The 26,822-nt window shown below is 45.5% G+C and overlaps 2 protein-coding genes across 3 annotated transcripts; both read left to right on the plus strand.

Moving 5' to 3' along the window:
- Positions 1-118: 118 nt before the first annotated feature.
- Positions 119-19,178, plus strand: nhlrc2 (NHL repeat containing 2). Of its 2 annotated transcripts, none has more exons than XM_076028122.1 (12): positions 119-281; positions 1,634-1,786; positions 4,576-4,625; positions 5,395-5,803; positions 6,883-7,004; positions 7,094-7,223; positions 8,970-9,063; positions 10,725-10,956; positions 12,346-12,468; positions 13,039-13,248; positions 13,458-13,674; positions 17,905-19,178. In XM_076028122.1, the coding sequence occupies exons 1-12, from the start codon at positions 119-121 to the stop codon at positions 18,165-18,167; spliced, it is 2,166 nt and encodes a 721-aa protein (XP_075884237.1). In that variant the 3' UTR covers positions 18,168-19,178. The 2 variants fall into 2 exon arrangements, with proteins under 2 accessions (XP_075884237.1, XP_075884238.1); XM_076028123.1 differs by having other exon boundaries at positions 17,908-19,178.
- A 5,058-nt stretch (positions 19,179-24,236) lies between these two features.
- On the plus strand, positions 24,237-26,822 carry adrb1 (adrenoceptor beta 1). The gene has a single exon (XM_076028127.1). The coding sequence runs from the start codon at positions 24,949-24,951 to the stop codon at positions 26,113-26,115; it is 1,167 nt and encodes a 388-aa protein (XP_075884242.1). The 5' UTR covers positions 24,237-24,948; the 3' UTR covers positions 26,116-26,822.

A 26,822-nucleotide genomic window follows, 5' to 3' on the forward strand; every position in this document is an offset into this window, starting at 1 on the left:
ATTTGGACGACGCACCTTTTTGGGAAAAAATATATGTTTAAGTGTTTCTTCTCGAATCGTTACTATCAATCGTGCCGCTATGTTTACCTAGCTTGGCCGCTACCCGGAAGTTGTAAACATGGCGTCTCGCTGCAGCCTCTCGGCTATTTTCACCGTCCAAAGTGAGCTGGACTGCGCTCTTGAAGAGGCAACGACGCAACAAGAAAGGGAAGAGCTGGTCTTCGAGTACGTGAAAAGGCTAGACGCAAGAGATGATCTCAAGATACCGGATTTTCAGACAGGTTAGACGTGTGTACGGCGCTAGCTCGGTTTAGCACTTGTGTGACAGTTTGACAGAGTTGGCTACTGCTGCATATTTTGACAGGACTGGGCATGCTCCGCCAAGTTGACTGCTAGTCCTCTAAGAATTTATCGAAAAGCCAGTTAGAAGTTAAATATGTGCAAAAGTATGTTTTTATTTTATTTTATTTTATTTATTTATTTTTAAACAAAAGTTTTTCTTGTTCGCGTTCCCTTCCTGGCTTGGGCGTCTCCTGCTTCTTCAGTTTGTGTTGCGGTTTTATAACAGCCTCAAATTTTCGTTTTAGAGAAGTTTTAAACTGCACCAACTAACACAACTAATAGTATTTTGTCTCGTTTCCTGTTTTTGCTGTTTTTTCTTTATACTTTAACGTATACTTCTGATTGACGCCAATAAAGTTGGGGCTTCCGGCAGCAATATCTCGTCCCACCAGTAGGTGGTGACATATAGTCTAGCCTGCAAGCCTGCGGCTAGACCCTTCCTGTAACCATTCTAAAAAAAATAAGGTTGCATGAGATGTGACTGTCGTAATAGACCAGTGACAAATTCACTGTTAAGAGAAACACTCTCAGTTACACGTGTACAGAAGGTGTGTTCACAGCACAGTATTTGTAATCAATAATTGCATTTGCCACCTTAAAGATAGCTTATGTTTAAAATTAATAAATAAGAATTCAACACAGATATACAAAGCAGTTGTAAATGTTATATTTTACTTGGCAGGGGCTACTTCCTATATGTTGGTAATTGTCTTTGACTTGCATCAGTTTGAAACTAGGAGTCAAGAAAAATTACCCTTTTTGGGTTGCTTTTCATCAGCGTAACTGGGTCAAGTGCTGTGGAGAGTCTGTGTGCCTTTCTTTCTGAGACAAGAGTTTAGAGCAAGGCTGCAGATTTTAGAGAAGAGGTGGAACAGCCATGACAAATAACATAAATTGTGAATGAGCGATGCTTGCGCAGGGAATATTATTTTCAAGCACTTTGCAAATCATGCTTGCCCGCCCCCACCCTTTCCAAAATTATTTGATTATTATATAATCAAGTGCAATGCGTGGAGTGCAATGAATGTTATCAGACACAGAGTACTCGTGAGGGGAGTAAAAAAAAAAAAGTTATGATCAGAATCTCGGAAAATCTTTTTAGGGCATTTATTAGCTTTGTGGTACTGCGAGCGCTTACATGACACTGCTTTGATCTGTCCCTTTACCACAGTATCAGTCCTGACAAAGTATGTCGGTGCAGTGACTGGCAATCAAAATCACAATTCACCAGCATGACTAATCACAATTTAAAGGATGACAGTGTCATTTTCCACTCTGTGCCTTGCTCCAGGCTTGGAGTGGCTGAACACGGAGGCTCCCCTTTCTTTGAATGAGGAGCTGGCCGGTAAAGTAGTGCTGCTGGATTTCTTCACCTACTGCTGCATCAACTGCATGCACATTCTGCCGGACCTGCACCGGTTTGAGAAGAAGCACTCTGTCAAAGGTACATGTGTTCTTATCTTGATTTTAAGCAGTCTTTATTTACAGATGTCTGCTAGCAACCCACCAATTCCTCTAAAAATAAATCCAATCATCTCTCACGGTAGAAACAACCCTACAAGATGTTGGAAAATAGGTCAGTCTCCCTGAATCCCATCCTTTCCATTGTGACTCCTCATCAAGGTTTCGCCAATACAATCAACCATAAGCAAAACCCATTGTGGATGATTCACGCTTTACCAAGAGTTTCCAATCAGCTGACTAGTGTGAAAAAAAATTCTTATCAACAATCTACAAACAATATTTTTTTTATTGAGCTCTGTCTGGTGTCGGTCTCCATAAAAAAAACTCCCTCAAAATTTCTTCTTTTCCAAGGATATAAAACATTATTCTACTAATGCGTTAAAATTTCCAATCTGTTTAGATGCCATGAAAGATGCTGTTCTCATGCATTAGTTGAAAGCTTATGCTGATGATATTTTCAAGAAAAGCAGCACCTAGAATCTTTATAAAGAGATCTGTAAGCAGTTATACAGGTGCTTGTGAATACAAGTTTATCAATATGGCAACTTCATAAGTGTGTCTTTTTGTAGTTGAATGCACTTAAATTGAAGTGTTTCAATGACTCATGACAAGGCCTTGATTGTAATGCTTGAAGAGATTATGAACAAAGTACTGAGCAACTCTTACTAAGAATTTTAAGGATTCCAAGAACCCTTGTCACGGCTCCCCGTTGTAATCCTGAGCATCTTTTTCAATCAATTAAAAAGCAAAAGATGCTTGACTAAGTTTGTTAATTAACTATAATCACTGTGCAAAAACACGCTCTTGCCAAAGTTTTCTAACAATATTATGCGAGGAGTTAGATGGGAGCGGATGTGTAAAGGCCAACTTTGATGTCTTTTGCTCTAAAATTAAAGCAGTATGTGCTAAATAAGCCATTTGTGGTGTCACAAAGGGCACTGATGCCTCTGCCAGGTTAGTGACAACACACCAAGTCACGTGTATGAGACCGCCTTGTTTTTGTCCCCATGTAAACATGTCCAACAAAGCATCTTTAGCAGAATGCTGCAAACACGGGGCTAAATATGCTGTCCTGTAGAGAGAGGTTTTTGTTTTGTTTTTTTGTTTTTTATGATTCTTATGCAAGGCTGCTCCTTTGGATTAAAAATAAATATCTGAAAATCGGCAGAATTTGGGACCTGGTATCAAGCAGCGCTGGCCTGTCAGGAATCCGTTTGCAAAGAGTTGCACTGGTCAGAGTCCAGGTACTGCAGACTTTACAGTAATCCTGGCAGGAAACTCTCCTCAGCAGGTAGCTCGTGTGGTTCCGCTGCCTCGCTGCAGCTTGTGTGAGTTCACTGGGGCAGAGAAGCTGCGATGCATCAGTTCCACTTGTCCCCTGCAAGTGCTTGTGGCTCCTTATCGCCACTGTGAGGAGACGGGGGGGCTAAAATATATTTGCAGGCTGCAGTGTCAGGCTTCGGGCATTACATCACATTGCATTGCGTTCTGCCTCTTTATATAGCAGGGAAGAGTCAAGCACCATCACATCCGTCCCACTCTGGCAGCCTGACGAAACATGGATGGGTCGGACGAGGGCGGAGCCGCTGCCGCCACAATCGCAATCTCGCTTTTCTTATCTTTGGCACGGCGGCGGGTACATTCTGTTTGCTGCTCGAGCTCCTGAGGTGTGGGAGCCACCCAGACCAGTCACTCCCACATTCTGCCCACCCGCCCCTCTGTCAGCCACCCACCGTCGCTGCAATCTGTGCTGGCACCGACCACAACTGACGAAATCCACAACACGTAGCTTTAGGAATATGAACGCTTGGTTGTCCATTAAGTTGAAATATTGTCTTTAGTTTCACTATAACATAAAATAGATATTTAGTTTTCAGGCATGGACCGACACAAGTATCACACACTAACACAGCATTAAAAAAAAGAGGACAATGGTACATCAGAATGATTCATACATATTAAAATATATAAAATAAGCAACCTATAAAAAAGCTTATGTGTCAGTTTCCTGGACTGTTCAAAGCCCCAATGCCATTGGGGACAAAGTACTTTTAATTTATTTTTTTAATTCAGTTTCTTGAAGGAGATCCAGTGATGAGACATTTCCTTGTCCTTTTTTTCTTTTCTTTTTTTTCTAAATACTTAAATTCAACGCACATTTGAATTAAATTATCTTTTTTTTTGTTTTTTGTTTTTTTGCATTTGCTATTTTTAGCTATTGTTTGTTATTGTAACCATTATAAATAGTCATTATTTTTTTTTAATTCAATATTGTTTAAAACTATTATTTCACTCTCTTTGAGACCTCTTTTTTTAATTATAGCAAAACTCTGTTTGTGTGAGTTTCAAGTGAGTGAAGCAGATTAGAATTGATGGATGGATCAAATCAGAACATCCGTTCTGCGAGGTCTCTTCTGTGCCAGCCCTCAACCAGCTCCTCTGCTCTTTAACCAGTTGCCCCCATTGTATTTTAAGAAAGGGAAAAAAAACAAACCAAACCAGCTTTGCATGGCGGTGGCTCTCCGGGGAGCGCTGATGTCCACCAGATAAACACTTGGATGGCTTCCGAGGCTGTGAAAGGTTTCCTGGAAGCTGACTGACAAATTGGGGTCACCGAGGACGGTCTCTCCGGACGAGCTAATCTAAAACAGGATCTCCTGATTTACTTGCACACTGCGACGCGTGACGATCACAAGCGCACAAAATATGTCTGCCGCTCCGCGTCTCGTCATAACTTCCGTGTGTTTGTGTTTTTAATCTCCCCCTCAGATGGATTGGTTGTGGTTGGTGTGCACTCAGCTAAATTCCCCAATGAGAAGGTGAGGCTCGTTGGGTTTGTTTGTACGTTCCCCCTTTATTTTTGCAACTAAAGAGTGTCAATACATTCTTGCCGTTTTTTGTTTGTTTTTTCCGAGAACGCTCCTAAATTCAAGACTATTCTTGGGCAACAGGGACCCTTTTCCGAAGTTATAAAATACTGTCGCTGTAAGAATAACAAGCACAAAAATGTAAAGCATCTAAAAAATATTAATTTATTTACAGAAAATACAACAGAGCTGCCCTCAGTAGCTCTGTTGTATTCTTCTGTTATGTTGCCAGTAATCTAGTTAAGCATAAGACAATTCATTGGTTAGAGGGCTTCTTTTCACGCTTCATTAAAACATGAATATTTAGAATTTGACTTTGTTTTGCTTTAAAGAAAAATAGGCTGCAAATATTTTATTTTTTTTCATCAAAATAGATTTTTCTCAAATGGATTATGGCAGACAATGCCGTTAACAGGTCATTACATTACAGTTCTGCATACAGTATACGCCAAGGATATAAACATCTATAAAAAAGAAGGGCAATGTTATTATATCCAAGTCACAATAAAGAAAAGAGACGTATACTGCATGCATCAGTACAGTGGGTAATACAAGTAACTCAGAACAAATATAACCCACCATCTCCCTGCTGTAAACCCACCCCTCGCCACTGCCAGTGTACAACATCCAGAACCTGCACGTGCAAATGCAATCATTGTTAAACCATAACCACGCACCGTTCTGTTCACGTTGATGTAAACCTGTGGCCACGCCCTCTCAGGTCATCGACAACATCCGCAGCGCCGTGCTGCGCTACGACATCTGCCACCCGGTGGTCAACGACGGCGAGGCGCTCCTCTGGCACCAGCTGGAGGTGTCCTGCTGGCCCACGCTGGTCCTGCTGGGCCCGCGGGGAAACCTGCTTTTCTCCGTGGTGGGCGAGGGCCACGCCGACAAGCTGGCGCTTTTCGCCGGCGCCGCCCTGCGCTACTACAGGGAGCGCGGCCAGCTGAAGGAGCACGAGCTGGGCATCAAGCTGCTGAGAGACTCCCTGCCCGCCGGCGTGCTGTCGTTCCCGGGGAAGGTTGCCGTGGACGACGTCAGCAAGAGGCTGGTGGTGGCCGACACTGGGCACCACAGGGTCCTGGTGGCCTCCTCCTCCACCGGCCAGCTCTTACACATCATAGGAGGTGAAACACGTTGGTATCACGCAACGTTGACAAAGCCTGTTGAATTTATCTCATGTATATCTACACTAGCAGTCAAAAGTTTGGACACGTACCTCTGATTTAATGGTTTTTCTTTCATTTTCACTATTTATATTATAGATTCTCATTCAAGGCATCAAACTATGAATGAACACATATGGAATATGTATTGAAAATCCACCCAGTTTCTGATAAAACTGCAGCTACTGCAGCGCCCACACTGATCTCTTAAAAATGAGAAAGAAAGAAGAGTTTTTTCTTTGTTTTTTTTCTTCACTAAACGCCTCTTATTGGAGGTTAACAAGATGACCGAGCGAGATACACTGATGTTTTTGCAGGGTACAAATCCTAGAATAGTTGTCAAAGGAGCCACATGGTATCCTGAGTAGAGCACAGAGCAGCAGCAGATGACAACAGCAGGGACTAAGATGCTGGGATTTGTCATGGATCCAAAATGGTGCGGGGGGGTGGCGGATTGTGAATTATTTATCCATCTTTTTCCTGGAAATTGGATACAGTAATCATTATATCTCTCTAGGTTGTTTTCTAGCTGGACTGATTCACTCTCTTGTTTCCGTCTCATGCTCAAGAACAGGACGGACAGAGTTGCATTCATCACACTTTTAAAATGAGCGAGACCTGCTGCCGACCTCAGCAGATTTGGATTAGGTGCGCTATGATTAATCAGATTGCAGAGACCGCTGCCTAAAATAATGAGTCACCTTACTTTAGTGTTCTGCAGCCAGTACATGTTGGCCATGTTATGAGGGTCCTTCACACCAATTTGAACTGCTCAACAGGAAAATGGGAACAGAAGGATTGATTTAACAATGATTGTTTGCGATTGGAAAGTGTGTTCTCCTTGTATGGACAGCTTGAGAATTATCATAGTATTATCCAACATTTGTTCTCTCAGCTTTTATTGTCAAAAGACCTTTTAGAGCACAGATGCCCCATTTTACACCAAAAAACATGAACATTTCCCTGAAACTCTATTTTTACCTTCAAGTAAATTTACCCAGGAAAAGTTTATTTCCATCCGGTTATTTCTTCTGTTCCAGGGCCCGACAGCGGGAGAAAAGATGGCACGTTTTCAGAAGCCTCCTTTAACTCCCCCCAGGGCGTGGCCGTCAAAGGAGACCTGGTGTACGTGGCCGACACGGAAAACCACCTGATCCGGAAGGTACCGGCCCAGACTAAATCAACCCGCTCCCCTTGTCTTTAAAGTCCGTCCAACAATCACTGCTTTTTGACTATTATTCCTTTTAACAGATCGACCTATTGGAGAAGAGCGTGAGCACGTTGGCTGGAGTCGGCACACAGGGCACGGACAAAGAGGGCGGAGCACCTGGGCCCAAGCAGCCAATCAGCTCTCCTTGGGATGTGACGCTCGGCACCGCCGGTGAGTCTTGCCATTCTGACACACACACACACACACACACACACACACACACACACACGCACGCACGCACGCACGCGTTTCACCTTTGCCACCCGCCGCTCGCAATCCCTCCACCTCCTCCTCCGCCTGCTGCTGTTTGTTGCTCCTCTGCACGCTCCAATCAGATCAATACGTTTGGACAGAGAGGTCGGTCCCGCCCCTCGGTCTCAGAGGACTGCCTGGCCCTTGTAGGGACGGAGTTGAAAGTCAATCAGCGCCTGGAGTCCATCAGACGTGAACCCCACAATGTGAACTGGGCCGTCGTCTGGTCTGCGGAGGGAGTGTCTGCTGCTCCGTGCTGTCAGAGGAGATCTGTCAGCGTCGAAGACAAGAGGAAGTCCCTCAGTTTAAAGCCCTTTGCGATGTGCATCAAGAGAAACTGAGCATTTTTGCTGGAGGCTGTGAGCAGAGGGCTTTTGGACGTTAATTTGTGAATTCCATGCTGCTCTAGTCTCGTTTAGTCTGGGCTTTTGTTTTGTCGTTTAGACTTAGTTTGACAAGGAAAAAGCGAGTAGGAATGTTTTCTGCCTTTGTTTTTATTGTTTTATGTTGTTTAGTTTCTGTTTAGTTTACCCGATCAAGGGGCAGTGCATGTGAATAAAACAAAATCAAATTCTGAATATGCCGGATTTAGGCCGAAAGGTAGTTTTATTGTATTGAGATCTTAATATTATCAGATTAATATGAAACCATTACCGTGTGATTGGATCTGCTCGGAGGGACGGATCGATGAGAGCAAGAGAAGAGATGTTTCAATCTATAGGATCCATATCACACAGAGACCTCAATTAACCTCTTGCGTTTGTTTGTTTTTTTCCCCTTCTCAAAAATCCTCATCAACATTGAAAATCAATAATAATTTGACACTGTGCACGTTTTTCATATTCGAATAATCAAAGCACAAAAAAAAGCTCAGTTCCCTTCGAGGCTTTCTCTTTTTTTTTATTTCTGCCTTAAGATCTCTGTGTTTTTTATAAAGGCTAACTTGGCTTAACTTGAAAAAGTTTTGTCTCTGACTGAAATTCCTTTTCAAAGTACAAGGCCGCCGCTTTCGTTCCGTTTGGACTCTCCGGCACATTTTTCTTGCCACATATTGGTCTGCGATGCTGCTGGCGGCTGTTGCTGCCGACGCTGATTTTAAAGCATGTCAGCAAATAATAAAAAGGATGGAAACTATATATATCTACACGCAGGGCTGCTGTGAAACTGGTTTTCTACAGCGATCAGACTGAAGTGAACATGATGGCGCCGTGTCAGTCCGTGAGGAGCAGAGTTTCCTCACTGGCTCTCTTACATCACTGTTGCTTCAGCTTCATCAGTTGTTGTTTCCTTTTTCTTTTCTTTCCTTTTTCTTCTTATTCCTCTTTTCCTTTTAAAGGCCTGATGTGCCACGGCGTCCTCTTCTAGGGACAGTGCGTCCATCAGCAGTAGGCCAAATTTCAAAGTGCGCGTGCACAAACAGAGCTGTGTAGTTGTGCCCACAGCAAACCCTGTTCTCACTGGCGCAGCCTCACAAACGGGAAGCGATGATGCATCATCTGAAAGCAGAGCCGAGCGTTTCCTCTGCGTCATGTGACCGACTCAGGAAGTTACCGACGGTCCTGCCGAGGCTTCTGCCCACCTGCTTTCATAAGGATATTTTCAGTGATAAATACATAAAATAGACGACTGTACTTATTGTGCGGTGTCTTGTGTGTGTGCGTCCAGGTGGACCTGAGGATAACGTGCTGTGGATCGCCATGGCTGGGACTCACCAGATCTGGGCTCTGTTCCTAGCAGATGGAAAACTGCCCAAAGGAAGGTGAGAGACTGTTGCTGCAGCCAGCAAAAATATCTCTAAATATGTCCAAACTCAGAAAAAGTAAAAAGAAAAAAGAAAGCATATATACAGGTACTACCTAGAAAATTAGACTATCCTGAAAAGGTTGTTGTATTTCAGCAATTCAACTTAAAAAGTTGAATGTGACATATTATATAAAGGAATAATATGCAAATCGATATCAAGTTTTAATTTTTTTGGATTTTGCTGATCAGGTCTTGCAGCTTAAAAAAAAACTCAGAAAATTAGAATATTACATAAAGTCAAATCTTTATGAAAATCTTAATCAGCAAAGTTACAACAAGGAACTGCTTGAGATTTCAATTTGCGTGTAATGGCTCAATAAAATTTGTTGGTTTCATCTTTTATGTTAAATTGCCAAACTAAAGCAACTTTTACTTGATATTGTAATTTTCCAGTTCCTGTATATACATATATGTATGCGATCAAGCTTTATTTTAAGCTGCAGCAGGTCATATCCGAGGGAGTTAGTCATTCTTTTTTTCAGAGGATTAGTTCACTGAAAAGAATAGAATTTCAGCCATTTGCTCCCCACCACTCGGTCCACTTGAGTCTCTGGTGATGTTTTCTGATCCGCGCTGCTGTTCTTGTGTTTCAAAGAGGCAAAGAATTACTCCCAGTGGAAGCCTGCAGTGGTGTGAAGGTAACATCAGGTGAAAATGATATTACGCCCCGGCAGTCCAACTAGTCTGGAAGCGACCACGTTAACGTCGTGTGTGAAGGCAGAGCTGCACCTGCTGAGAGGCTGCGTGAGAGTTTTGAAATTGCAGCCTCATCCTGACAGTCACTCTGTTTGAAATGGTAAATGGACTGCACTTATGCAGTTTAGCGCTTTTCCAGCACCACCATGATGCCTCCAAAGCGTTTACAATGGCCTCTCAGTATTCACCCATTTACAGACGCACCAATGGGCGGCTGATGCCATGTGAGCTGCTGCCAGGCACATCGAGAGCAAGTCCAGGTTCAGTGTCTTCGACATGTGACCAATGAGTTGGAGCCAGAATTCAAACCACCGACCCTTCGGTTATCAGGCGACCCGCTCCACCAACTGAGCCACAGCCGTCCTTGTGGTGTGCACACAAGCTGCGTTTCCATTAGCCCGAGAATTGCGCAAAACCGAAATATCGCAATAAAAAAGAGGTCATGGAAACAACCAAACTTGGAAAAACCTCTCAAATATGGCTTAAAGGTTTTGCCACTCTCATGAGGTTGTTTCTCAGATGTATCCATATAGAGGTATATCACAAAAGTGTCATGGAAACACTTCTTTTTTTTTTTTTCGCATTCACACGTCACCGGACGTGATGTATGAAGTCACGTGACCATTTCACTTCAAGTGAAAATGGCGCGTTATGTTTGGACTGCGGAATATTTTTTACAAGTAATCAAAGAGCAAAATACAACAACCATTCTTGACAGCAAACAAACGTAAACAAAACAAAAGCAAACATAATTCTGGTTGAGCTGGGCGGTAACTAACGGGGAAAGTGTTTCATTTTGGGTGAACTATCCCTTTATAGTGAGTCACAGTGAACCGGTCGTGCAGGGAGAAAGTCACATCTTACGTCTAGTTTAACCCCCATCATCATTGCTTCTCTTTTTTGTGTGCCATCGCTACGCAGCGAGTCCAAGGCGGGGACGTGCGTGCGCTGGGCCGGCAGCGGCAGCGAGGAGAACCGCAACAACTCGTACCCACACAGGGCCGCCTTCGCTCAGCCCTCAGGCCTGGCCGTGGCGCCGCACGAACCCTGGAGCTGCCTGTTCGTGGCCGACAGCGAGAGCAGCAGCGTGCGCACGCTGGCGCTCAAGGACGGAGCCGTCAAGGCGCTGGTGGGAGGAGAGCGAGACCCCATGGTGAGCCCCTGTGTGTGTGTGTGTGTGTGTGTGTGTGTGTGTGTGTGTGTGTGTGTGTGTGTGTGTGTGTGTGTGTGTGTGTGTGTGTGTGTGTGTGTGTGTGTGTTCTCTGAATTCATTCAATAGCTTTTATTTTTGCCCTATGAAAGGCTTCCTTTCATGTATTCTAATGTTATTAGGAACAACTCAGTGAACTTTGCCTGAACAGGAAAAATAACTTTCAATAAATAAATTCAACCAAAAAAGACTCTTGTTGTGCCTCACAGACGGCAGGTTCACCATGAAACCTCTTCGTCCTTCCTGCACACTGTCAGAAACCTCCTAACGACACTGGTTGCACAAAGCGTCCAACGGATTAAAATTCTTCTGGTCACGTCCGTGATTATCGCAGCACATCTGGGTTTTTTTGTTTTTTTTTCCTTCGCCGATAGACGGTATTGATTTGAGAAGGAGCCATAAATAAACTAACACGGCCTCGTCTTTGTAGCTAAAGACTGAAGACATTCATTAGGTTGTGCTTTCATGCCTCCTCAATTGTTTTGCGCTGTTAGTTTTTCGTCTTTCTTTTCCCATATCTTCTTATTCTGCCACACTGCCGTGTAAAAAGGACCCTGACGTTTTTGTTCCACCTTTCTGTTACGCCTGTAATTCAACACGAGAAGTGATTATGAGCAGTAGATTCATGGAGCCTTAAGAATAAAACACTGCCAAGTAGCATTTCATTGATTAATAGTTAATTTTGCTTTTGATCTCACGGCACCTGAATAATTTTTTTGATTTCGTGAAACTAATCGTTGGAGCACAAAGTGCACCTGCAAGCATTTCAAGTGATTCGGCCCATTTTATGAACAGCAAAAAAATAATATTTTAAAATGTATCTGTTGGCTGATTTAAAAATAAGAATAAGAAACATGATTTAATTTTTCTTTAACCCATTTCTTCTACATAATTAACAGTCAATGACGTCCCTTTGTGACTTTTTTCTCTTGAACCTAAAACCTTCTTTAGAATAATGAATGCCACTATTTTTCTTCTTCTTTTTTCTCCCCTCTTCTCGTATGTTGGCATCTGAATTATTCAGAGGCCTTGTAAGATAATGAAGGCAGTGATGTTTTAATGTTTTCATGTCTTAAATTAAAACTTATCACTTGCAAGTCTTTAATTCTGATCCTCCTCCTCCTCCTTCCTCTCGAGATGATCAGACAGTCACAAGCAGCTTACATATTTATTTTGGACGACCTGCTTCCTGACCTACATTAACATCAGGATTGCACGTCACAAGCTGCATGCAGCTGAGGTGTTCCCCCCCCCTACCCCCCATGAATTGATCTTTTATCTGATTTTATCTAGACCTAAATTTTCTCTTTCTCTCTCTTGTGCGCGCTCCAGAACCTTTTTGCTTTCGGGGATGTTGACGGCAAAGGTGTGGACGCCAAGCTGCAGCATCCTCTGGGAGTGGCATGGACGCCGGAACAAAGCCTGCTCTATGTGGCCGACTCGTACAACCACAAGGTGGGGTGTTGCGTGTCACAAGGCTGTGGGTCACAGTTCAGGCGATGCGCCGCTGTTCCACCTCCAAGGCATTGTAGGAAAAAGATGTGTCTGTTTGTTTGTTTTTATATAATCCTGGATTTATACTTGGAAATTTTGCTGAATTGCCCAGAAAAGAGATTTCTATCAGTAAAATGTCTCTTTAACGTCACAGAAATGGGAAATGTCAGTTTCTACTTACGCTCTCTCCACTCACTCACTTTTGAATCTCAGCCTTTTGTGATGTCACAAGGGGTGCTGATGCTGCTCCCAAATTATTGACCGACCCCCAGTTTGGTGTTTGCTCTGCCCACTTAGATCACAAAATTTGTTCCTTTCAAATCATGTGGAAGGTCTGATACAGCATCGCTATTGGCAAGAAGCTAAACCCAACTGGGAGGCTGTAAACAAAGGGCTAAATCTACTGTTTTCTGGAAGATTTCGGATGAAAAGTAAAGATCAGAAAAGGCACAGTGAGACCTTTAATTAAGTAATTTATTTAAAAAAAAAAATTCTCCTCTGCTTTTTCGTTGCCTGTGTGATTACGTGAAGATCAAGGTGGTGGATCCAAAGACAAAAGAGTGCAGCACGCTGGCCGGCACCGGCGAGGCTGGAAATTCTCTTGGCCCTGATTTCACCCAGTCCTGCTTCAACGAGCCTGGAGGAATCTGTGCCAGCGGCGGCGGCAGGCTGCTCTATGTGGCCGACACCAACAACCACCAGATCAAAGTGCTGGACTTGGCCTCCAACACCGTCTCTTTGGTAGGATGTGCACCACACGTGCACCGTTTTCATACAAATAGCTCCTCCTCCCTTCTTCCCAGTGTTGTCGTCGAGACGGCACCAGCCGAGACCAAGACATTGTCAACAGTGGTCTGGAGACCAAGACCAGTCTCCAGTACTACAACACCACTTCTTCCCTCCTCCTCCTCCTCTACGATTCAAACCTCCCAATTCTTCTCTCCGTCCAGTTCGCCATCTCTGTGGACCTGCCAGACTCGGCCCCCTCTGGGCCTGGCTCGGGTCCAACCCAAGCGCCCAAGCTGCCGAAATCGGCCGCCAGGATTGAGCTGCCGCCGGTGTCGGTATCAGCGGGCCAAACCTTGACCTTCTCGCTGACCTTGACTCTTCCGGAGGGGACAAAGCTGACCGAGGGAGCCCCCAGCTGCTGGGCTCTGTCAGCCGAGGGTAAGACTGGAAACATCAGTCCAAGTCCGTCCTGTCAGTCAACCCTGACCTTTTCATCTCTCCATCTTTTTTTCTCTTTCTTCTTCTTCTTCTTCCCCTGTCAAGTTTTTCCCCTGTTGTTGCTTGTGAAAGCGGAACATCTGTTTTCTTGCCCTTGCATCATAGCCACTCACCTTATGTTGGGGAAAACACGCTCCCATTCGTTTGATGGGGAAGTCGGAGGCACCAGGCCTGACTGGAAAAATAATGGGCTGATTCTTATTGTGTGTGTGGGTGTGTGTGCACGCGCGTGTGTGTTTTCTGTGCCTAGAATGTATGTTTCTCTGCTCAAAATCATAAACCTTCAGCATCTCTTGTCGATCAGTTTGATTAGATCATTATTTGAATGTGCCGAAAAGAATTTATAAAATTGAAAGTGTGAAAGTAGACAGATATATAAATGGAAAATAGTTATATATCTGCAGTAATCAGCAGTCATTGTAGTAAAAAAAAAAAACATTTTTCCAAATAAAAAAAAAAATAGCATCACAAGGGTCTTTTTAGGTTTGGTAAAACTCAGCATAAAATAGATTTTTTTTGCAGTTAATATTGTAGCCAAAGGATTTCTGAAGGTTGTTTGTTCCAAAGCTAATATAAGAATAAACCAATCTATTTTTTAAGCTTCCTTAATTTGGTTTTGCTCCAATCAAATTGATTGAGAAAAAAAAAGAAGCTTTGGCCATCAACTTAGCAGTGAGCGCAGCAGAGTGATCCATCATATTGTATCATGCGGCGCTGCTCTGTAACGGGGGGCGCCACAATGGGTTCTAGAATGTAACCGGAGCAGATAAATGGAGTGTTTCGAAATTGAAAAATGAGCCAAAGCAAAGTTCCAACAAAATCAGTGACTGTGAAGCCGCCACGGTATTTAACTCTTTATTGAAATGACTCTTAAAACAATGAAAAAGTGGATGAAAAACAGCTATTTCATGACTAACTGATTGTTCATATAATATCTTCAAGTTCGCCGGCGCAGATTAAAAACTTTAACGGGCCCAATGTAGTCCCCGGGCCATAGTTCGCCCAAGCATGTTTTTGAGAGTAGAAGTGCAGCGCGGCTTCACATCCTACCTGCTCCCCCTCAGAGCCTGATGGTGGTTTCTGGTTCTGAAGATCTGCTCTTCTTTAAAAAGGAGGAAAAACGAGAGAGGACACTGCTGTGCCTTGGCCAAGTCTATTTTTACCCATGAAACCCAAAACTCTCCGTTGCTATTGACCCTGTTCTGTATGCAAGCCACTCGTCCTATCCCGTTGGATTTATTTTTTTTTTTTCCATGCATCCATGAAAGTAATGGCCAAGTGGATGGTGCTCGACCTTGACTTTGCTTCTTTTTTTTTTTTTTTTTCCGTTTTTTAACTACACAGAATGTCGATGATTCCGTCGGCCCACGTCAACATCTAAACGAAAAACAGTGCTGAGGTCCCATATCATGCATATTTTATTTTATTTTTTTCATCCTTGATTTTGCATAAGCAGCCTCGCACTACTTACTGTTCCCAAAGCCTTGAAGATCTCTGGAAAACAAAATATTTAGCCCTCTGTTTGCTGCCTCCTGTTAAAACATTTCATCTAAAGTCGATGCTTTGTTGGACCTTCTACCTTTTTTATGGGGGCGGGGCGGATAGCCGTGAAGAAGCGAGCGAGTGCAAAACTAACTGTATGCGGAGGGGTATCTGTGCCCTTTGTGACATCAGAAGGGGCTGTTTTCCAAAACGTGGTCTTTCTAGCACACGCTCTCTGAAAAATTGAGCCGGCAGGAGAATTCAAGAAGTTTGTTGGCAGCTAGAGATGCTAAGTTCATTCGTTTATTTATTTATTTATTTATTTTTAAAGCACCGCTGAAGATTGTGTTTTCGGTGCAAAGAGATCAAACGGTAGTTTACTATCGCTCTTGAACACCATCCCACACAACAGCGTCTCTGTTGTCTGCCAGCTTTCAGTCATCGCGCTGCCAGAGATTCACAAGCTGCATTTCCACGAGTTTGTCGCAAAATAAAAGCGATAAGTACAATTGAGATTTGCAGGTGTTTCCATTGAATGGTGCGAAGCGCATAAGCCGTAATTCTTGTAAAATCTCGTCCCCCAAGACTCCACTTTGAGGAGGATGGAGGTACAAAACATTTTGCGATAATTCTGCATTTGGATGCGGTTTGCTTTCAAGAATGGTTGGTATATTTTTTTTCTCTTTGATTACTTGTAAAAAAGAAAGAAAGAAAAGGAGATATTCCGTCTCCTCCTCCGTCCAAACATAACGCGCCATTTTCACTTGACGTGAACTGGTCACGTGACCCCATTCGTCATGTCCGTGGACGTGTCAATGCAAAAAAAAAAAGTGCTTCCATTAAACTTTCGCGGTATACCTCTATATCGATACGTCTGAAAACCCACTCTCATGCGAGCGTCAAAACATCTTAGCGATATTTGAGAAGTTTTTTCCCTTACCACTTTTTTTTTTTCTTCTTTCTTTTATAGCGATATTTTGGTTTTGCGCAATTCCGGGGCTAATGGAAACGTGGCTATTGTGAAGAGATGTCAGATATGCGGCTGATGGCCCGTTCATTAGGTTTAGAAGGGAGGCGCGCACGTCATCCATCCGGAGCGGCGCGGCGGTGCTGCGCAGCACGGGGCGAGCTCGCGCTATCAGCAGCGCTATTCTTAGCGCCATTCAATAGAAAAATATGCCGCGCTTCACATCATTAGCCGACGGGCTATGTTACGTGATCCTGCGCTATATCACCCGGACCGTCCCGTCCGTACGCGGTCTAGACTTGCGCTGATCGGATCAGAGCGCCGGCAGGAATTTTAATGGATCAGGTTAGCAGAGCGCCGCCCATCCAAATTGTTTTCCAGCGGCTTCCCTGCGATCACGTGTTCGCCGTCGGCGTCATTAATCACCGCTGCCCCGCGTGTGTTTGAAAGTCTCTGCGTCATCGTGTTTTCTCACTGGTTCAACTTTTCTGTCCTGCCAAGTTGACTTCCATCAGTCTCTCACTGTGTGTGTGTGTGTGTGTGTGTGTGTGTGTGTGTGTCTAAAAAATGTCCCCAGCGGGTCCAGCTAGTTCAGCCGTATCGGTGCCTCAGACCACCACCACACACACACACACACACACACACACACACAAGCAAGCTTCTTGCCTTGACGGACCTTAAAATTGAATGTTTACTCATCGTCCGTTGTTATTCAGGCATGATTGCGTTGCAAACCCAGAACTAATCTTGTTAACACGATGAGAGTTGCCTTTGCAGTTCCTCAGTTCACCTCGGGGTTGACCGCATCAGCCAATCATAACGATCCGAGACACAGCACCACGTACAACATCATGTTGGGCATGAAGTCTTTTCTGTGGATTTTCTGGCCTTTATGAATGTTTTAGAAATATTGAAAGTCCACGTCTTAAAACGTTCTCGCCTTTCACAACACTCAAGATCGCCTTACAGAAACAATTAAAATACCAAATATAGAACACAAAAAAACTATCCAACAAAACACACGGCAATAAAAAATACATTAAAAATAGAACCGAATGTGTAAAGCTGTGCAATTTTTTTTCAGCTGGAAAGGGCAAGTCTGAGCAGAAGAGTTGTGAGTTATTTGCCGTCTAGAATCCACTGCTGACCCCCAATTCACACCAAAAGTGCAGCAGAAGTCATTGTGGAAGTTCACAACAGGCCGCTGTGGAAAAATATACAGCTTCAGTTCTATTTTTCACGCTTCACGCGTCGTGACCGTGTCAATCCAAGCAGGTAGAATCGTTCAGGTTGATTTTCATTGTAATTTACAATGCGCTGGAGTTTACTGTTGAAACATCAACGTGACCTATCGGCTTCAACACTGTTCAGCTCGGCAGTCAAATAATAAAGCAGATTTCACTTTAAATCTGAAACTATGATGAACAAAATGTAGGTGAAATAGCTGCATTTTGTATGATACCAGCAGTTCAGGTTTGTGTTATTTTTCTTTTTGTACGCTTACGGTGATACTTGAGACAAAGTTGGGACGGGCGAATGAGTTTTGTTGTTTGGTTTAAACACACGTGAAGCGACCTGGGTGGTCGCGCGATCTTACAATCCTCGCGTGAACCCATCGAGCCACTGCGCTGGACGACCCACTCGGAAATGCGTGAACGGGTTCACAGATTTGAACAGACTGTGTTCCGGCTCTTCTCTGACCGCAGACTCTTGTCGCCCAGCAGGTGACCAGTGGCTCCTGGGAGGCGCCGTGGTCACCGGGGACATCGTGGACGTGTCCCAACCCGTCGTCGTCCCCGCCAGACTCCCGGAGTCCAACGGCGGCGGCGGCGAGCCCGTTCTGACGCTGAGCGTATGGCTCTACTACTGCGCCCAGTCGGGCAAAACCTGCACGATGAAGGCGGCGGCCTTCACCCAGCCTCTGCGTATCGACGGCGCTCCCGCCGAGGGAGGGGTCGCGGTGTCGCTCGCTCACAAGTTCTAAGGTGTCGTCGAGAGTGCTTTTCTCAAGTGATCAGAAAACTCACACAAACAACCCAAAGGAACCTACTCGCCAGTCGCTGAAGTTTTTTTTGATGGTCCCATATTTTCACCTCCTGCGCTCCAGTGGAGCACAATTAATGATGCAAGAGACTTCCTTATACACTGTGTTTGACTTTCCACACGTCTGGAAGGGAGCAAAGACGAGGCGGCGGCAGAGGGCGGGGCCATCCTCACCCGGCTGGGGGGTGTGGTCACTGACCCGGAAGGGGTACCAGAGCTGTGTGTATTAATTCACAGCTTTTACAGACGGAACAAGCAGAAATTAAAAAGTTGGGGCTTTCTCTCACCTGTGGGAGAAGAAACCAGTGATGAATAAAGCGACAGTGAAAATCCCATTGGACCCATTTCAAGACCGTTTATAGTCGCAAAGTGGATTTGTCCTACAACCGTAATTGCTGAGCAATTTCAGCTTATTAAAGACATACTAAAGGCCTTCTGTTTGTGCTTCAAACAATTTCCCATGAAACTTAATGGGGCTTCCCCCCCCCCCTCCCCCCCGCTCTGTCAGTCCCACGAGGGCTGAGATTGTTGAAATGCCTCAATGGAGCAACATTTTATGAGACTGAGTAAAGGATCAGACACGGAGGGTAAAGTTTTTACTCTACAATCCTGCCTAAGTATTAATATTAAAGTGTGGCCAGTATGTATGTACATTTTTAGCTCTGTTTCACATCGGTGTGGAAAAGAGAAAAAGGTTCCACTCGATATTAGCAGCAGGTTAATAAGGGATTCATGATGGGACGACGCTAGCGAGACGGATGGCGGCCTGGTTTGCGGACCGTGACCGCGAGGTTATGAAAGAGCCGCAAAAAATTCATTTACTTGTTTATTTTCGCTCACTTAGTGTCGTCTTCTTTCCTGTTTGTATCACAACAGAACAGTCAAATAGATTTGATGTGTTTCGCTCCGTTACCTCTTCTCACGCTCAGAATTAAAGGCTGCGCTCGCCCACCCCCCAAAAAAAAATAAACAAACAAAAAAATGATTTAAAAGGCCAAGATCGACATTTGCCCAGACATCGTCAGCATTGCGTTTTTTTCCACTCTGAATTGTGAGCACAATATTTTAAATGACTTAAAATATGCAGAGCTCATGAAATGAGACAAGAAAAAAAATATATATATTTTTACGATTTGGTGTCTGGTGTTAGTTGACTTTGATGTTACTCATGCAGAGAATGACACGGATGACGACCTCCGATTGTGTCCAGTTGCAAACACGACTGTCGTCACTGCATCACGCAGGAATTGATGAAGTGCCTCTTTTACAGGAGTTGTGGTGTGAAGCGTTGACACTTCCTGCTCTGTCTGACCCCACACGTAACGGCATTTTTTCCCCCCCTGCGCTCTACTGCGTTTCAGTAATGCTTCACTGTCAGCGCTGCGCGGCCACTAACAAGATCCTGTGTGTTGTCGTCGCAGCAGCAGCAGCAGCAGCAGCAGCAGCAGCACTGTTTGTCGTACTGTATTTGTATTATGAGACCGATGATGCTTTGACCGTTATCGACAGCAATAAGAACAAAGCCTGTTTGAAATGGGAGATTAATGTATTTATTCCCATGTTATTTATTTAAATGATGCGCGAAACTCTCTCTGTTGGTGTTGGTGAAAGGAAGCTGCTTTGCATTGTTTTCTAGCTCTGCTGCAATAAACTCTTTTCGACCAGACTCTGTGTGTGTGTGTGTGTGTGTGTGTGTGTGTGTGTGTGTGTGTGTGTGTGTGTGTGTGTGTGTGTGTGTGTGTGTGTGTGTGTGTGTGTGTGTGTATTCAAAGGTCACCGGTGTTCAGTCTGAGAGCCTCTCACACTCCGGTTCCTCGCAGGGTTCACTGGGTCAAAGGTCACCGTGGGTAACATTGCTCTTATTTTTGTGTTTGTGCCCACAGTCTGCCCACACTCTTCAACAAAGATATTTTAAAATAAAATAAGGAATGGTTCTATTATGTGGCACAATTCAGACAAGTCCAACTAGTGTATTAATCACAATTCAAATCGCAGTCAACTTTAAACACTTTTTTTTTTTTCAGGTCATTGATCAGATTCACTTCCATCCCCAACGCAGTCGTTCCGCCATCCATCGTGTGGCCAATGAGAAGATTTAAAGAGAAACTCATTAAACCTCCTAATTTTGTCCCAGCCTTCTCCTCTAATCTACAGCCAGATCACGGAGCTGCTGACTCCAACCACCCGTGACCTCCATGTACTGTTTGTTTATTTATTTTTAGCCACCAAAGTGTAAACGTGAAGAGGAGCGATTGTTTTGTTTGTTTGTTTGTTTGTTTGTTTGTTTTTCTGCCTGTCTGTCTGAACGCAGCGACCTGAGAGCACGGCGAGGCCAAACTAGTGTACAGCGGAAATCATCCATCATTGTCACCATCATCATCATCATCATCATCATCATCATCATCATCATCAACAGTCCTGCTGTGTTTTAACCCTCCATCACCTCCTGGTGGGTTTTCTCCTCCATCTTCTCCTCCTCCTCTTCCCCTCTCAGCTCCTCTGACAGCACCATTAACCCTTTCCAGTCGGTTGACCTCCATCTGCCAGAGGTCACAAATGTACTTACACACAGGCACATGCGCACACACATTGCCAGCAGGAGAGAACAACAACACAACACACAAAATGGATGAGAAATATATGCGGCTTCAACTGATGGTGGCTTCCATCAGCTCGACAGCACCTCGTCTTCCTCCTCCTCCTTCCTACTGCTCCTCCTCTTCTTCCTCCTTCGCCTCCTCTTCCTCCTCCTGCTGCTGCTCCTCTGGTGATATAACTCATTAAGATAAACATTCATTTTGAAATGAGCCAATCCTCAAGGAAAGCGAGAGGATCCAGTAGATCAGATAAGGTTCCCCACTGACTCAAAGCTCCTTCTATTTTCTCTGATCGGAGCATAAAAGGCGGTCGGTGCTTTCTGCTGCGTCCTCTCGTGACACTCATATGACACTCAGCTGCTCGCTTTGCACTAACCTCTTAGAAACCTATTGCACAATTGACAGCGAGTTATGAAACACAGCTGCAAGGTGTTTGGGTATTTTTAATATATTTTTTTCTCTATCTCTCTCTTTTTTTTTTTTTTTAAATAAAGTGTTTTTTGTGTTAGATTAAGAGTTTTTACACGGTTGCAGAAATAACAGTCATAAGTCATTGGTTTGTCTCTTCAGCCTGAGTGGGCTCCATTAAGATCTTATGGATATTTTTGCAGCGTTTCCATCTCGTGCAAGGGCGCAGGATGAAAAAGCAGCAAAATTATGTTTTATGCTAAATAAGGTAAAAAAGGAAGTCCCCCCACCGCACCCCCGCCCCCCTTCCAGCTTCACCGAGTCGGAACGACCTCGTCGGTCAGTTCACACCTGCCCGCACTCGTCCATCCTAACCTCTGCCGCCGCCGCCGCCGAGCCGAAGCCATTAACAGGAAGCCAGCCGTTTCAATCAGCACAATCACTCTCGACCTCTGACCTCATGTCGGCTTGACATGAAAAAAGGTCAAGCGGCAAAAATCAAGCCCAACCTGCTCCACTCAACCACCACCCCCCGCACCCCCTCTCCTCCCTCGCTGTGTCCTCGCAGCGCCGGCGGGAGGACGTGTGGGTGAGAGCTGCAGAACACTCGGCCGGGCTTATTTCTGTCAGAGTGGGGGAGCGATTGTCAAAAATGAAGAGCTAAATAAATGAAAAAAGGGAGAAGGACGCATAAATGAAAATGGAAAAGTTGAAATTGCAGCAAAGTGAGTCAAAGTCTAAAAAGGTTTGTTTTTGGGTGAGAGCGGAGGCGCGAGTGAGGAAGCGTTTGAGGCATTTTCAGGGCCAGAGTGGCTCTTTTGAAAATGTTCTGCTTCAAAGGGCCACTGGCAAAGGCAAATAAATACAAACGTGTGTTTACAGGTTTGCCGTCAACTTTCTTATCGCTACATGCCACTGAATCACACCGGTCCTTTGACAGCCGTTTAAGCTTTGTTATGTGCTGGAATTTCAATGATGATAACTGAAGTGCCATCATCATTATACACTTGTTTTTCTGCTTCAGTGGTCCAATAGACCTCTTTGAAAAGCGCAGCCTTTGAGTATGTAGCCCAGAGACATAATCTATTTATATTTGACTATAATTTAAATTTTTAAGAAAAGGTTCGAAAACCTTTTATTTGAGTACCGTTTCACATATTTGGCGATTATTCTACCTTAAGTTTAAAAATCCTCTTACCACCACATCATTACCCTCTAATCATAATGCGTTCAACATCAATTTGTTTTTCTTCGATTGCATTTGCCTGGATGTTTGTTTGTCTTCCATCTGCCAACCCTGCAGCAGGTGCAGGTGAAGTGAGTTTAATCACCGCGGCTAGAATGACATTTTAAAAATTTAGCAGTGATGCAGCTCTGCTCTCGACGGCCAAAGAGCCCCGGCCAGAGCACAGGTGGAGGCGGGCAGGCAGGCGCCCTCTTATCCCTCCCAAAGACCTGCGTCGACCGGAGACCACGCTCTCAAGTGAGGTACATCTGCAAATATTAATGCACTACAATGTTTGATGCTCGTGTAAATTCAATTTGGTTTTCAAATATGTCAAATAATTAGGATAAAAAGAGAAAATACCGGAAACAAACAAAACATCCTCATTTTCCTGTCTACAGCTGTAAAAGGAGTTTTTCAGGTTCTGTTCAGACTCACTGACCCCATGATGTAATCTGCTAATGACAACAAAACTCACAGTTTTTACATTTTTATCATTATTTAGGGATTGTCAAAAAAATGTTGCAAATGCTGGCAGATAGCTTTGTGAATAGTTTTTTCCAACCTGGCAACCAGGAAATGTATTGGATTGAGTAACAAGTCAACGCTCAGGCTGTGAATTATACAATAAAAAATAAAAAATATTCAGTGTGATTATTAGATATTTTCTTCACAAAGGTAAAAGAAAAGCCCAACTATTAAGGATTTTTTTTTAAAGGGCAAAAACATCAGTCACCGAGCTGAGTGTTTCAACCTTCACCTCCGACTCATTAGTCCAAGCTCAAAGTGTTTTGAGCGCAGCCCAGTCGGAGGAGTTGCGCGCCTCACAAATTGCAGCGTCAGGTCAAGTTGGAGCCTCTGGCGGCAGGTCGTCAGGTTCGTGTGGAGGAATGTGGTGAGGACACAGGAAAAACAAGGAGAGCCGAGACTGCCACCAACATTCTGTCTCGGAGCTGCCCGTCATTCTGGCCATTTCTGAGAGTCTTGCCTCTCAGTCCACCTATCTGTCAGAATCCACTGTTGGTTTTTATTTTCATTTTAGTTTATTTTTTAAATTTTGCTCTGTCATTACACCTGTGTGTCTATCAGACAAATTTATTGGCGAGCCCTCCGAGCCCCCAGCAGCCATTCTGTCCAGATAAGATCATCTTACAATGACGGCTGAGAACCAGCAGACTTTGGGTTGCACGAGTGGGAACCCAGGAAGAGGGGGCTGAGTTCCTCTTCACTCTGATCCATGCAGTATTTCCAAAAGCTGTAAGCTCCATGAGCTCCATAAGCTCCTGACTTACCTTTTTTTTTTTTTTTTTTTTTTCTGTCAGAGCAAATAACGTCGTCTCTGAGCAAAAGGGCAAAGATTCAGATGGGCAAAGACTTATTGTACCAGACTGCAATATCTGAAGACACTGGCTCTTTGTCATCCTGCTCCTCATCTGACTGCTCACGAGCTTCTCCACTCTTGGGCTCGCACACGGCCTTTGGACCGTATGTACTCCTGCAGGGTGTTTATGTGTGACACCCACCGCGACCCATCCCAGAGAGAAGGATCCTCGCTTTGCGGCTCTCTGAGGTTCCTTCTTTTGCCCTGTTGTTGTTGTTGTTGTTGTTGTTGTTGTTGTTTTTAAGTTTTTCCTCACTCAGTTCGAGGATCTAATGCAGGGGTGGGCAAACGTTTTGACTGGTGGGGCCACAATGGGTCCTAAAATTTGACAGAGGGTCTGGAGCAGGAGCAGACGGATGGAGTGTTTTGGTGACCCATCTCATGGGAGAAAAAAAAATGATCATGGGAGGTGTAGAAAACATGTTGCTTTAATGTCGATTGAACAACAAGATATCTGTCTTTGTAGCCCCACGGTATTTAGCTCTTTATTGGAATTGCTCTTAAAACACTGAAAAACGATGAACTACAGCGGGCCGCATATGGACCTGAGGCCCATAGTTTGCCCAGCTTGTCTGATCTCAAAGAATGTAAAACCCTTTCAGGCAAATTGTTTACGAAAAACCTCTGGTCAACAAGTAAGATTTGATTTGGTTTGACTTGATTTAACTTGACTGGACTCTACCTTTCTGCTGACTGAGCCAAGAGTCAGGCTCCATCCAACAAGCATCTTCATTGGTGCGCATCATGAAGATTTACTGTCATTCGGGTTCAGATGTTGTTGTGCGCCGGCGTCTTCAGGCGCGCGCGGGTCCGCAGCCCGTTGATTGGCCCCAGCGACCGGTGATGTCACCCTCTGCTCTGACTGGCTGGGACGATGCAAGCGGCATTCGTTCTGTGTGCGGGCGAGCGAGCAAGCGAGCAAGCGAGCGGGAGGAGCTGGTGGATGGAGTCGGTGGTGGTGATGCGCGACGCGAGCCGAGCCGCGGCTCACCGGGTCGGCCGCCGCCGCCGCCGCCGTCCCGCGCCGCATTGACGAGCCCCGGGGAGCTGGTGGCGCAACAAAAGAAGAAGAAAAAGCCCCTCAGGAGGAAGCAGGAGGAAGCGGCCCGTCATGGGGGACGGCGAACTCTTCCAGAACTTCCAGAACCTCTCCAGCCGCGGCGGTGCGTCCGAGCAGTGGGCGGCCGGCATGAGCCTGCTGATGGCGCTGATCGTGCTGTGCATAGTCCTGGGCAACATCCTCGTCATCGTGGCCATCGCGCGCACGCAGCGGCTGCAGACGCTCACCAACGTGTTCATCGTGTCGCTGGCGAGCGCCGACCTCATCATGGGGCTGCTGGTGGTGCCGTTCGGCGCCGCGCTCGAGGTGCGCGGCTCGTGGCAGTACGGCTCCTTCTTCTGCGAGTTCTGGATCTCCGTGGACGTGCTTTGCGTCACCGCCAGCATCGAGACCCTGTGCGTGATCGCGCTCGACCGCTACGTGGCCATCACGTCGCCGTTCCGCTACCAGAGCCTGCTGACCAAGGCGCGCGCCAAGGCGATGGTGTGCGCCGTGTGGGCCATCTCGGCGCTCGTGTCCTTCCTGCCCATCCTCATGCACTGGTCGCGCGACGGCGCCGACACGGCGTGCTACGACGACCCGGAGTGCTGCGACTTCGTCACCAACCGCGCCTACGCCATCTCGTCGTCCGTCATCTCCTTCTACATCCCGCTGCTGGTCATGATCTTCGTTTACGCGCGCGTCTACCGCGAGGCCAAGGCGCAGCTGCGCAAGATCGACAAGTGCGAGGGCCGCTTCCACAACGCGCTCACCGGCCTCACGTCCAAGTGCAAGAAGAAGCCCTCCAAGATCCTGGCGCTGCGCGAGCAGAAGGCGCTCAAGACGCTGGGCATCATCATGGGCACCTTCACGCTGTGCTGGCTGCCCTTCTTCATCGTCAACATCGTGCGCGTCTTCCGCGCCGAGGTGGTGGACAAGGACCTCTTCGTCTTCCTCAACTGGCTGGGCTACGTCAACTCGGCGTTCAACCCGATCATCTACTGCCGCAGCCCGGACTTCAGGAAGGCTTTCAAGAGGCTGCTGTGCTGCCCGCGGCAGGCGGACCGCCGGCTGCACGTCAGCTCCTGCGACCTGACGCGCTGCGTGTCGGGCGGCTTCGTCGTGTCCGCCCTGGAGCCCGGATCCCTGGGGCTGTGGACGGACTGCGCCGGCCTGGACACCAGTGACAGCAGCCTGGTGGTGGCCACCAAGCTGTCCCACTCGGAGTCGCAGCTGTGAGGTGGTGGACCACGGTGATTTGCGCCAAGGACAGCGGCTCTGTGAGGAGAGCGCGTCGCAGGACGTCAACATCAGGTGCAAATCACGAGGATTTATTTATTTTTTTAATTTTATTTTATTTTTTGTCTAGAAAAACAAAGTGACGGTAAAAGTTCAGCCTTGGAAAAAGAGACATTCCATTCGAAGTGCGCAGACTTGCCAAAAGAAAATTGCGCACGGTCCGTGCGGCTGCAAAGCAGATCCACAATTTCTTATTAGTTACTCTCACTGGAAGTCATCAGTGTTCAATGAAAGTGGGCGACCCATCAAAACGTACACCGCCGGTTCGTGATGGAGCGCTGCGGATGAGCCGGAGAGGAGCCGTGTGTCGCCGCGTGTATGGCCACAGTGCTCATTGTGTGTTGCTGTTGTCGTCTTTTTGTTTTGTTTTGTTTTGTTACCTCACAGCCGCAGAGAAGTGCAATTTGACAGGTATTTCTTTATATTAAACATCCGTGTATCATAGGTGTATTTTCCATATCTGCGCTGTCTTTTACAAATGAGGACGACGGGATGGACCAGGATCCAGTGTGACGAGGTGTGGCACTCAAGTGAGGATTTTGAGCCTCCCTTGTCCTTTTCGTATTTGAGCTTTATATGCTGTCGTGACGTGGTGCTTTAATAATGATAATGATAATAAAAATAAAAAATAAGGTCTTATCCTCTTA

This window comes from Nelusetta ayraudi, unplaced genomic scaffold (genome assembly GCF_046127955.1).
Source record: "Nelusetta ayraudi isolate G7.1 ecotype Tasmania unplaced genomic scaffold, CSIRO-AGI_Nayr_v1 ptg000022l, whole genome shotgun sequence".
Classification (NCBI taxonomy): Eukaryota; Metazoa; Chordata; class Actinopteri; order Tetraodontiformes; family Monacanthidae; genus Nelusetta; species Nelusetta ayraudi.

Coding starts and splice junctions, on each gene's coding strand:
- nhlrc2 (XM_076028122.1), top strand. CDS start 119: ATGGCGTCTCGCTGCAGCCTCTCGGCTATTTTCACCGTCCAAAGTGAG. Junction 9,064..10,724: donor GGAAAACTGCCCAAAGGAAG/GTGAGAGACTGT, acceptor ATCGCTACGCAG/CGAGTCCAAGGCGGGGACGT. Junction 12,469..13,038: donor CCGACTCGTACAACCACAAG/GTGGGGTGTTGC, acceptor GATTACGTGAAG/ATCAAGGTGGTGGATCCAAA.
- adrb1 (XM_076028127.1), top strand. CDS start 24,949: ATGGGGGACGGCGAACTCTTCCAGAACTTCCAGAACCTCTCCAGCCGC.